Source organism: Tachypleus tridentatus, chromosome 9 (genome assembly GCF_004210375.1).
Source record: "Tachypleus tridentatus isolate NWPU-2018 chromosome 9, ASM421037v1, whole genome shotgun sequence".
NCBI classification, from domain to species: Eukaryota; Metazoa; Arthropoda; class Merostomata; order Xiphosura; family Limulidae; genus Tachypleus; species Tachypleus tridentatus.
Window position 1 is genome coordinate 107488645 of NC_134833.1, and position 13461 is coordinate 107502105.

The window sequence follows — 13461 nt, forward strand, 5'->3', positions numbered from 1 at the left end:
AAACATGTCTGTGTCAAACAGTGCTGAGGAGAAGAATGAAGTTATCACAAGTTAACACACATAGAAATTGTGTTGCCATTTTCTTGATTGATAGCTTTTGACACATATCATCATGCATCAGTGCATTTCATGTTAAAACATGTGATATTAGGTGAAAGTTCCCTCATAGTTACTGGCATGCAAATCTCTTAAGGAGATGTGTAAAAAAAGTCAAATATTCTGTGTAAACCAGTAAGTTACATTTAGAAATACAATTTGTAGTATTATTACCCTCAAACCTACCACTGAACCCTCTAGGGGGAGGGGGCATAGCAGACATGAGTGTAGAACTACCAGATGTAACATGAAACTGTTTTTACAAAACATACTTATCAAACAGATGCTTGGCAACAGCTGTGTCAACTGCACTTAAAGGGTCATCCAAAAGATAAACATCAGCATCAAAGTAGATAGCTCTGAAAGTATACAAAATGTAATACGTATCTTGTAGAATTAACTCATATTCAAAAGTTATTTTAAAAAAAGTATTCTACAGCATCAACAGATGATAAGAAAAACTGCTAAATTATTTTAATGTCCATACTAATTAAATAGTTTTGTGATGCTATTGCTACAATAACTGATGTGTAGTATTGGTAATAGCCTACTATAAAACAATATGTCTCAGTTTTGTTAAATACCTTGCTAAGCTGATCCGAGCTTTCTGCCCACCACTCAGGGATACTCCCTTCTCACCCACAAGAGTTTTGTCTCCAAAGGGAAGTTGTTTGATATCCTGTAAAATAAGTTATTTGACTTTAATAATGCTTAAGTACAACTGAATAGAAAAATAATTAAAGAAAATATCTAGATTATAGCTTTCATGTACCAACTTAACGGAAAATAATAATATGCATTGAAATAGCATTGACATATATAAATGTTTCCATCTGCAAGCAAAGATTTGAAACTACTATTAAATAGACTAGAAAAGCATTTAAGCCATATTATAACAATTAGAATTTCTACATAATACTCAATAGCTTTTGGAATACCACAAATTAGACAGCACTGTAAAAACTATTTTGTCAAATGGGAAAAAAGAAAAATTATAAAAATACAAAACACTGTTTTTATTACATAATGACATTTAGCATCATCAATAAATATTTTAGAAGAAAAAATACCTTATCTAGTGCACATACTTCCACAATTTTCTGATACTTCTCATTATTAAATTTATTTCCAAGCACAACATTATCTCGAACAGTTCCAGCAAATACCCATGGTTCTTGAGAAACATATGCCACTTTTCCTTGAACTTTGACCTCACCCAGTAAAGTAGGCATCTCTCCCAGAATAGTCATCAATAGTGAAGTCTTAATGGAATTTTGAAAGATAAGAAAAAACAAAAAGTTCACTTAAAATTCATTAAATTAAATTACACTTATGTAGAGTTTTTTTTTTAAACTATCCAACTGTTCATTTCCTAACACAGAAACGAATTTTGTATTTAAATGTAGTTAAAAATTTGGCTTAGGATATCTAGATTCAGAATAGAATTAACAAAGTAGTAGTCATAGCTTTGTATTGTGAAAGAAAAAATGAAAACTGTAATACACAACAGCTTGGAAATGACACACAATTGACATATATAATTTGGTAAACTGATATATAAAAATAAAATTCTCAAACACAGTAAAGTATTGTGAAACTTGTTGCATGTTCTGCAATTCTGCATCTATACTGAGTTTATCAATATGAATGTAAATCCCTTCAGTCACAACAGTTAAAGAAAAGTATATATAAATCTATTAAATCTCTTAATATTATTTTTCATTTGTTTACATGACTGTTTTAGATTAATTTTTCAGGCTATGAAAAGTAAATTGTATATTAAAATACACAAACAGGTTCACTACCTTTCCAGCACCCACTGGTCCAATTACTGCTAAAAGTTCTCCTGGCTTTACAGTAACTGATATATTTTTCAGATTGAACTCTTCAATTTCCTGAATTAAAGTATACATATCAGTGATACATAAGACTATAAATCCATAAAATACTAAAATAATAAGAATTATTTTAACTGGTAAATATATGTTAAATGCTTAATTTTTAAATTCATTTTGTTTTGTAATAATTTTTAGATGCATTTTGATAACACATGAAAATAAACAAAGTTTCTTATTAAACACCTTTATTTACAATATACCACTTCTTTCTCAAAAATGTTCAAAATTGGAAGGTAGACTTCTGTGATGTCGAGCTTTTTTCCATGAAAAATTTTGTGTACATCCATTCAAATTATATTAAGAAAATTAAAGGTAAAAACAAAGCTTAAAAATAACTAAACCATACAGTTTTTTTTGACACTATATATATACTCTTCAAAAAAAGAAATGCAAAAGGGATATTTTTGTTATTTTAAAGAGAAATATGTGGAATAACGTTACAAGCTCAGAGTATGTGATGTTACACGTGTTAGGGCACTGATTGTCAGACCAAAATGACAATAAAAGTTGTGCACTTTGAAAACAGAGGAAAACATTGGATTTTTCGCCAAAATGCATGTGTGTCCAATAAATTTGTTTGAGAGATCTGCATGTTCTGCAAGTGCAACATGTGCAAAATCCCTGTAAATGTGACGGGTTCTCGGTTTCCATAGCTCAGTGTTAAGCCACCGACACGCAATACAGTTACACCAAGACTGACTGAAGCACAACGCAACAACGTCATTGGTCGCTTGGAAACAGGTGAATCTCGATCAGATGTTGCCAGAGCTGTGAATGTCCACCCAAGCACCATCACAAGGCTATGGAATCGTCACCAACAACATGGATCAACTCGTGACCGTCCACGATCTGGCAGACCTCGTGTGACCAAACCCGCACAAGATCGCAACATCCGGTTACGTCACCTTCGGGAGAGGACCACCACTGCAACGTCTACTGTCTCAACCATACCAGGGCTGCATAGGATTTCTGATCAGACTGTACGCAACCGTCTACGAGATTTTTAGGCCCCATGTGCAACCCATCATGGTGAACGTCAACGACATTTTTCAAAATGACAACGCCCGTCCTCACACAGCCCGACTCACCACTGTCTTCTTGAGACACCACAACATCAACATTCTTCCCTGGCCCTCCAGATCACAAGATTTAAACCCCATCAAACATCTTTGGAACGAATTGGACTGAAGTCTGCGATGGCGACAACCTCAACCGCAGACTCTATCTCAGCTTGCAGCAGCTTTGCAGGCTGAATGGACAGCCATTCCACAGGATGTGATTTGTCATCTCATCGCTTCCATAGGCAGGAGATGCCAAGCAGTTATTGATGCTCACGGGGGGCATACTCGTTATTGACGTTGAGTGACGTTAAACTTCACCTAGTAAGCGTGGACTTTGCCTTTGCAGACTTTGGATGTTCAGTAGTGAATGTGCAAAGTTTCACACATGTCATACAGAACTACCCAGAATAAACTTGTTAACAATGTGTCTCATATTTTGCCTTTTGCGTTTCTTTTTTTGAAGAGTATATTTATTCATAATGCGATAAACAGATAAATGAGGTTGAGTACTTCCACAAAAGTTGCAAATACAGAAATGTAGGAAGATATTTTAACCTATGGGTGCAAAGAAATCTGAAGTTGCTTTGGTAGGTGATCCCAGATGCAGGATGGCCCAGGAGAGGTTACATCCTTTGCCCCACTCACAGATGTTGATAATGTTTAGTTTTTGTAGAAGTCCAGAGTGGTAAAAATTAATCATAAACACAGTCAACATATGTAAATGATATATTTTCTAACTTCAAAAGTTTTCATGCTCTTCCTCCATAGTTTCTATGCATCTTAAAAATACTAATGTAAAAAAAAAAACAATGTTTTGAACTTCCTTTCGTCTTATCCAATTTAAAATGTGTATTATATTTTTGCATTTCTCATTTAAACCAGCTCTAAAAAGTTATATGCTCAATCAGGCACACGACAAGGATTTCTTTGAAGAGTTTCCCACTTTCAATCCATCAACTTCTAAATTTTAGTTTATCTTCCATGTATATTAAAATGGTTAATGAGCAAAATGCAAAAAATAAGTATATTTCTCTTTGTTTTCAAATACTTTGCATTACAGGTTCATATTCTGCTATTCAAATATGACTTTGTGTAGAAATAATAGAAGTCGTGGTTAAGGCAATGACCTAAATGGTTTAAGCCTATCTCTTTATTGCCCTTCCTCTCAATTCACATGAAAGAGAGCAAAAAAAAAGACTTTTGGGGTATTATAAACAATTATAGTAGAACTTGAAACTATGGATTCATGATTACATACAATTGAACAAGTAACACAATAGAATAGCTTATTATTAACCTATGACATACCTGAAGGTATTTACATTGGAACTTTAACAAGATAAATAAAGAAGAACTTTTAATTAAAATTTTTGCTAATCAACTATGTAAGATAGTGACTAGTATTCATAAATTCAAGAAAGTAGTTACTTAAAAGTGAATGAATATCTTCATCAGTCTTAATGCAAAAGCAACAGAAAAACATCAGCTTAAAATAGCTACATTATAAAGATTTGTCATTTCTTGATATACATGACAGTTTACCAACTCACTGAGAAATTATTTTAGGTCTTTCACCTCAGTCACATATAACTTAAAAATCACCATATTTTCATAGATTTTTTGGTTAAACTACACTGTCTCAAAAATGTAAAAAAATTACAAATTAGATAGCATTCTATTTTTTGTTATTAAATGACTACAAAGCATGATAAGACAGAGTGAATTTAAAGAAACTCAAATAATATCTAAATCATCCTCCTAACCATATTAAAAAAAACACATCCAAGTTACAATTTTCCTAAAAGAAAATGTATTTTTAATAGGTACTTCACAAGATTAGTTTTTGCTTTGTGCTGCACTCCCCATGTAAACTTTTTCAGAAATGCATGTCATAAGCTTTCATCATCCCTCTGTTGTCACGTGTCATTTCTCCATCAACCAGAGAGCACTACTATAATGTGACACATGTGGTTCCCTTTACCTGTGACTCACAGTGGTACAGTGGTATGTCTGCAGACTCACACCACTAGAAACCGAATTTTGATACCCATGGTGGTTAGAGCACAGATAGCCCATTAGGTAGTGTAGTGCTTAATTCCAATCAACCCTTTACATGCCACTACAGAACCATTACTTTAAAGTTTGGCAGAAGACACAAGCACTGAAAGACTGTGGAAATGACAGGTGGAAAGTGTGAGTGGGGCAAGTTCTTATCAGAAATACATTTTCATTTAGAAAAATTAGAATTTCCAATATGGTACTCCCATTCTTCTCACAAGATAAGATTGAATTCTACATTGAAGTCAAGAAGAGATTAGTGCAAAGGAAGCACATGCATATCTCCCAGATATGTTCGGAGGACACCCTGAAAATAAGAAGAACAGATCAGATGATCTGAGAAAGGCACCACACCATATCTGAGTCAGGTAACTCTTTTGCTGGAAACATCAGCATGATCAGGAGGATCAAACATGGCAAAACACAAAGGAAGAACAACCACATTGGAGAGGATACTTTAGCAACAAGATCTTAAACAGAAAGTAGAATTACACAATCCAATGATGGAAAGTGGGCAAGTTAAACTATATCTCATGGTTTAGAGTGGATAGGGTACAATGGATTGTACTTGGTAAGTTGGCTATATCCAAAATCTCACTCATTAGGTATTGATATCCTTATGAAGATAAGACAAGGTTCATACCATTTTCACCTCAAGTCCCAGAGTCAAGAAGGAAACTAACAATGGACATCAGAAATTCAAAGAGTAGCCTAATGCCAGGGATCTGAGAATGGTCATTTTGAATCCAAAGGAAGTCCACTGCATGCATTCAATCCCCTTAACTATGAAATCAGAACAAAACAACACCAAGTCAGTAACAACCTTGTCACCAAATAAGGGAAAACTCAGGACAGAAGCAGAAACAGGCCATGTGGGCCTTCTGTGACCAACAACACAAAAGACATGTTGAGAGGGAAAGATGGACAACAAAAAAACTGTGTGAGAACTGATGTGATTGGATCACTATATCTACAAAGCCTCCCTTATTGGGTACCTACATCCAAATGTGGGTAGAAGGAAGGCACCCAATCGAAAGGGTGAACTGCATTTGTTTGGCTCAATTCCAGAAATCAGTTACTTATCTAGAGAATCTTGTAACTCCTTCTACAGTAGCAAAACACCAGAATCCAACTCAGAACTGAATGATTATAGCCTCTGTTGTGGAAGGCAGCTAGCAGGTTTCCAGGCATGGTCAACCACTCTAGCAGTTCCTCCATACTCTTCACCACACTTTTTTTCCTCCTTTCTTGCAGTGGAGTATGGGAGTCTTTAGTACTTACCAGCTCCAAGCTGCTAGAGTGGTTGACCATGCCTGGAAACCTGCTAGCTGCTTTCCACAACAGAGGCTATAATCATTCAGTTCTGAGTTGGATTCTGGTGTTTTGCTACTGTAGAAGGAGTTACAAGATTCTCTAGATAAGTAACTGATTTCTGGAATTGAGCCAAACAAATGCAGTTCACCCTTATAATAAAATGGGTGATAATGAAACTATATTATAAAAAGTAGACTACATCAATTTATTCAAGCTAAGTATGGTAGGGATGAGCAGCAATCACCTTGAGCTTTACCCATGCTGTACATGGGTAGTATGGTCCAGAATGGGCATATTATGATGCAATTACACTGAGGAATTTTCACTGTAGTAATCATGTGAAACAAATGGAAGCATACATAGCTTGGAAAATGTATTTAGCGTTAACATGGTTTATAATGTGAATATGATTGCAAAATGCCTGTGAATGGTTATAACCATATAAGTGAAACCCATTCCATGTACAAACAGAATATTATTCAGGCACCACTCATCATAGAGAAGGATCCAAAGTGAATCTAAATAAAAGAAGGCATTGATAAAGACTTACTTCCTGTCACAGCAATGCTAAAGTGTGTAAAATAGCTCGTAGGGAGCAGAAGATACCCTGAGAAAACGAAAACAATGATGTGGTTTAGGGTAGTGGGAGTGTGAAGTCATCGACATCCTGATCCTAGACTCTCTTTCAATGAACATTGAAGATGAAATGCAAAGGAGAAGGTAAGGTGATGGATCTGATGTGAGTAAATGTGAAGGAGGTTATGCTGGGAAGGAGACAAGGAGAAATTAACCAACTGCATCACACATTAAACCCAATTGGTTAGGATAACCGTGGAAAGATCCTGGGAAATGGAAAGTTGCCAAGTAATAAAGAAGGTGGGAACAAGGACTCCAGAAGAAAGCCATGTGACAACGGAGGGTATAGACAGAAGAGAGGAGTCATTACAGATCAAGATAAGAGTAGAGGCAAGAAATAGAGGATAGACAGATAAGAGAAAAGGGAGACACCTTCTTGAGCCACAGAGGTCTTAAGAAGGAAAGTATGATCCAGACAAAGATTAAGGTAGGTTGAATTGTACAAGGTCCTAGTAACATCAAAGATTAAAATATCTAACCAACAACATCTGTAGGTTGGGGTAGAAGGAAATATACCTTCCATAAGGGATGAAACAAGGAACACATAGACACCAGTTTGAATGGAGGTAAAGTGATGGCATGAAGGACCTTATTAATGTCCCAGTCCAGGAGCAATGGACGTCTTAGGGGTCAATAGAGCTATGGATCAATATGGAAAGGACAGGGGAAACAAAAACCCTAATGAAACAGGAAAAATGGAAGGTGTGGGATAATGCTACCCAAACCCTGAAATTGAGGAGAACAAGGAACCACTCTTAAAGGGCCATGTGAGAAATCCAGAGATACAAGCAACTGTTGGATGAGAAGCCTGGACTCCACAGAAGAAGATTAAATAGAATGGGCTAAATGTGAAACAACTCTGTAAGAGAAACCAGAACTCCTTGCCAAGGACATGACAAAATCCAGGCATGAACAGCAGAAATCACAATATAAAGTGCTGATGAAACAGGTCAGAATGAAAGGAAGGACTAATTTACAGTTGGTTCAACACAAAGAAACAAGGTTGGACAGGCCAGTAGAGAACAATCAGAAAAACCATACACAAGTAGTATAGAAGAGGGAGACCACTTAATGAAGGAAACAGATGAAAGGATAAATATAAATGAACAGATGACACTAATTCCAGCTGAAGACATTGACAGCCAAAACCCTAGGATGAGGAAATGGAAGCCAAAACCAAGATAATTTGTGATTGTGAGTGATGGCAATGGCATCAATCTGGATCATACCCAGATGTAGACAGAGCCACCAAAAAAGACAGATTGCAGGGACTACTTTGTAGGATAAATGCAATCCTGTTGGGAAAGACAAGTGGCTACGAGATTGAAACCACCTGGTATATGACATACCATCACACAAATTTAATGTGTAGGCCCAATAAAGAAGATCCATAGTGCAAAAACATGCAGATCTGGTGCCACCTTGGTGATTGATATAAGCCACCACACTAGAATTTTTGAAATGGATCATATCCAGCAAAAGGCTGACAAGAGAAAGAAAATGATCCAAAGCCTGATAACAGCTAGAGGTTCAAGAACACTGATGTGAAGAGAACTCATCTTCAAGACCAATGACTCAAAACCTCCTGGTGATCTACCTAGGCACCCCATCCCTGAAGGAATGCATATGTGAACATATATAAATCTGATCATGGAGAAGGAAATAGAACCACACTGATGTTTGGACCCTGTTTAACCACCAATAGAGATCACCTACAAGTGGCAAATGAAGGAATATAGATGTATCCAAGAGATCCCAAGTAATATTTCATTAATCATGAAAGACTTAATGAAGAAACTTCATATAAACCTGCCTAGGGGTGTGAGAAAGGTTATGAAGGAACACATCTCTAAAAGCAATAGAAATTCACAAGCTGTAAGTGAAAAACAAACAGGATTTTTTGAATGGCTCTTTCCACAGAATGGAGCCAGAGAGAAGAAAGTTCAGCTCAACTGAGATGGATGTTAAAAAACACTCAAATAGATAAGATATTGGGTAGGACAAATGAAAATTTCTCCAAACTGATCAATCAGCCCCCCATGCTGCTTAGACAAGAAACCAATGAGTTTTACAGGCTGATTCATGTTCAGCATGAACAAAAAGAAGTCGGTGATTGACATAAATGTGAAAGTGCAACTTTATGGTATGAATGTGGCAAGAAAAGGAGAATAATACACAACAAAATATGGTGGTGCTAAGGCTAGGTCCCAACAACATCGAGCTGTGGCACCCCAGGAGGGTGTGACAGGAAGATGGGAAGAGAAAGGTCCAGGAACAGAAACTGGTGCCAAGCTCAGCCCCAACTGTGATAAATGAGCTACCAAGTTAGTAACAGTAGATTGTTGATGGGCTGAGACCACCCAAGGCACCAAAGAAAAAACATAGGAACCAAGTCAAACACATAACATAAAATCAGCACCATGCAAGGTTCATGAGACAAAGAGTCTCTAAAATGGTCCCTATCAAAACTGCTCCATGGTCTAAAAGGTCCCAAACAAACAAACCATGTTTGAAGTGTGAGAGCTAAAGATGAGCAAATGTAAAGGTAAGAATGGAGATAATTTCAGAAGAAAACCCCTCAGGATTTCTGTGAAGAATCTCTGACAGAAGGTGAAGGGAGAAAATGTATCTTAATCAGGTTATGAGAGTGAGACAAAGGCAAAATAATGAACTTGGATAAGTTAGACAGGGTAATCTTGAATAGTACTCCAAATTTGTAGAACTGATCCCAAGAACTGCTGGTTGAGAAAGGGAAAGTCTGCCCAATAATAAATAAGCAAGGGTGGGCTGATCCAAAGTCCATGGGGGACAAGACAAATTAACACCTTTACCCAGTTGAGAGGCAATTCAGTCCATGTGAACCCTAATAGCAAGAGATGGTTGAAAGATGTTTCATGTAAGAGGGAAGGTCTAGGGCCATAGGAAACAGATGTAAGAGACAAAACTTAGCATCTCTGAGATATAAGGTTTGAGTTTTGTTTTTTGTTTGTTTGGAACTAATTACAAAGTTACACAGAGGGCTATCTTTACTTTGCCCACCATGGGTATCAAAATCCAGTATCCACCAGTGCAAGTCCATTGATGTACTGCTGTGCCACTGGGGGGAGTAAAGTTTGAAAAGACCGACGATGGAGGAACTGAGAACTGAATCACCAGGTAGTGAACAGGAAGGCATGGCAAACTCCAGGAAGAGAAAACACAATCAAAATTGTCATCAGTCTGGCCCAGCTTGAAAAGGACCAGGAAGGAGGCAAGAGATGCTGACTTACATGCAGCTCGTTCTCCAGACAAATGAGCAACAGCCTATCCCTCAAAGAGCTATATATTCCCTTGCTGAAAATGTGGCATCAGACACTGGTAACGTACCCAAAGTGGTGACTGTAGCTTTAGAATTTATGAGTGGGGAAAAGCAGCAAACACAAAGAAGTAATTCTTTAATAAAAAAAAATTAACTCCACAACTGTGAAGTATATAAAGTTAAGAAAAATATCAAAAATGAAACATGATAGAAACTATTTCATGGTAACTGAACAATGTTAGAAAAAACATCTAAGCTCAACACTTGCTAAAAAAGTTATGGTCCGGTAGTACCATGTAAAGGATGTTGCATGCGTCACATGATAGTAGTTCTTTCCAACAGGTGGAGAGATGAGGTATGATGATTTGCATGAGAGACATTTTGTAATTTTGGATTCTAAAACAGGGATCATGAAGGCTTGCTGTATACAGTTCTGAAAAAGTTCACATAGAGAAGGCAGCACTAAATGAGAAAGCCTGATCTTATGAGTGAATGGAGAGTACATTATTGGAATTAGCCTTAAAGTTATTTATTTGTTACTTGACAAATGTTAATAACAACAGAACAAAATTTTTTTCACCACTATCTTTTGATAAAAAGGTTACATTGCCCTCATCGTATGATCACAGCTAGAATTTCCCTTAAAAAAGGCAAGTCTTTCATTTTTAAAATGTGTGTTCTTTTTTAAAACTGGTTTATCTTGAACAAGTGAATAATTTTATGCATGTAATTATAATATAAATACAATCGTTTACACATTTAAAGTAATAATATACTGGTAATTTCTGCTAGTTCTGACATTCATTAGCAGCTACTGAACATTTTAGACAGGAAATTGGATAGTATGAAACAAATACATTTTAAGACTTTAATTACTGAATAATCTAAAACTATGTATCCATATTTTCTGTATTAAAGTTCCATGTGGTTCAAATCTTTTGAAATAATTACTTGAAATAAGAGATCTTAATTACCTTACACCAGCTGGAAGTGACATTATCCATCCATACTCCACAATTCTCCAACTTAGGTCTTAAGTCTGACACATTAACAACACTGGGTTCTTTCTGCTCTTCTAATAACAGAAACTTCTGTATGTGTACAACCACTGACAATCAACTTTCAAAATCTGGAGCCATAAAACATTTTAACACCTAACTCATAAACAAACAAAGCAGTTAATAGCCAGCATATCTAAAAATTTATAAAATTTACGAACTTTAATAAATACGTTAGCACAACTTCTAACCACTGTTAGTATGTAGCTTTAAACGCTTATATATTAAACTACCAATTTTCCCATAATTCTCCCCCACTGAATTTTACAGATGGGTCATTCCATGCCAGCTCACCCAGAAAAGAGAGCTTTTCTCAGTTCATGTCATAGATTTTCTTTAAAAAATTCAAGCAAAATTTTATTTTGATTTATTCAGCCATGCAAAATCCTAAAGCTGTACTGCATGGCTGAATATATCAAAATGAAGTTTTTGCTTAATTTTTTTCAAGGAAATCTATGACATGAACTGAAAAGCCCAAGGTGAGTTGGTGTGGAATGATCCAGGTACAAAACTCTGTGAATAAGAAAAAGAAAATTAAAACGTATTTTCTCAATAAAATAATATAAATGCAGCATCATGTGCTTTTTATGCAATAAAATATTCTTATTATTACCCTTCAATGATGGTGCAATTGTCATACTCAACGACAAAAACTAGTTTTATTTCTAGGTCTTTAAAAATAATCTTCTAACTTGTGTAATGGTAAAATATATGTTAATATTAGTTATAGTGGCCATATTCTAATCTGATTTTCCATGTGGTACTGTACTTTTCAGTTTTGTCTTCATTGCTGCAGAAGATGTTTTGCCTAAATTGTTTGTACAGTAGAAGTAGAAGGCCAGTCTGTAGATTTCTTTATTCAGTGTTTTATATATCTTGTGAGATATTTTTTCCAATGTAGCTTATTTTAAACCATTGATTTTTCTTTTTGTTGTCATTTAGCTAATAACTGTTAATTTTTTAAATAACAATGGGTCAATTAACTTTGTTGTATAACTGTTATTGACAACAATTTGTTTTATTGTTTTTAATATAGTTTTATCATGTTCAGATAACAAGGGTGCACTGATAAGCATGTACAACAAACCATGAAACATGGTAAGTTTGTGTAAAATTAAATGTATTAAAGAAACATGTATGATGATGGTCATTACAAATCAGTTTCCACATTAATTGAAGAAATGTACACCATTATTTATATCAAGATTTAAATCCAAAACATTGGTGTTCCCATAATAATTTTAATAAACCTGTTTTGTGAATTTAAAAGAGTTACAAAATTATCAAACTTGTAGAAAGACAAATCACATCATCAATATACCTGTACCGATATTTTACATGTTTTGTATTATTTTCATTACTAAATAATTTTTTCCCTAAATTATCCAGGAAAACTCCATGCAAAGGAGAGGGAGGTATAGCTAACCCATAATTTTATTTATATAATTGGTCATTAATTTTGCAGTAATTCTAATCTAAGCAAATGGTTATAATTGTTCTTAAGTCCTGGGCTTTTACATCACATACTTTTCTTTATCTATCAAATCTCTAACAATCTATTGACATTCATTCATTTATATACTGGCAAAAAGACTACAAACATCAAATAAAACAATTTTAGTATTGTTCAGCATCTCTATATTTTTTAGTGTTTTTTTCTATAAGAGAATCTGACTCTGGATAAAATGCAAGAGTGATTAATTATGATTACATTAAAATATACCAATAACTTTTCTACTTTTTACTTAGGTAAAATACTATCAAAGAAGAAAAATTATTAGAAACAATTAGCATAAAATTTGATAAATAATATCTCAAGAAAATGATCCAAGTTATGATTCGAACTCAAAGAAAAACACAATATCCATCATAATCATTACCTCTCTTCACTGTCCCATTTAAGTAAATATAAATAAAACCTTTTTTTTCAAATCCACATCTTTTATTTCAAAGAGAAAGAGCTTTAAGTTGGCTTTAAATCACATGTTTTTGAACCATCTCCAAAATGTAAATTGACAGAGTATTGTATGGAAAATACAATT

The 13461-nt window shown here is 35.0% G+C and overlaps 1 protein-coding gene across 3 annotated transcripts in view; it reads right to left on the reverse strand.

The window, feature by feature from the left end:
* The window catches only part of LOC143226001 (ATP-binding cassette sub-family C member 4-like), an 83547-nt gene that overhangs the window by 33437 nt on the left and 36649 nt on the right, over nucleotides 1-13461 (reverse strand). For all 3 annotated transcript variants that reach the window (XM_076456330.1, XM_076456329.1, XM_076456331.1), the window contains exons 10-14: nucleotides 11336-11452; nucleotides 1902-1991; nucleotides 1167-1358; nucleotides 681-775; nucleotides 369-455 (exon numbers count right to left, since the gene is read on the reverse strand). In XM_076456330.1, the coding sequence (XP_076312445.1) occupies nucleotides 369-455; nucleotides 681-775; nucleotides 1167-1358; nucleotides 1902-1991; nucleotides 11336-11452 (581 nt within the window). The remainder of the gene's footprint in view (nucleotides 1-368; nucleotides 456-680; nucleotides 776-1166; nucleotides 1359-1901; nucleotides 1992-11335; nucleotides 11453-13461) is intronic.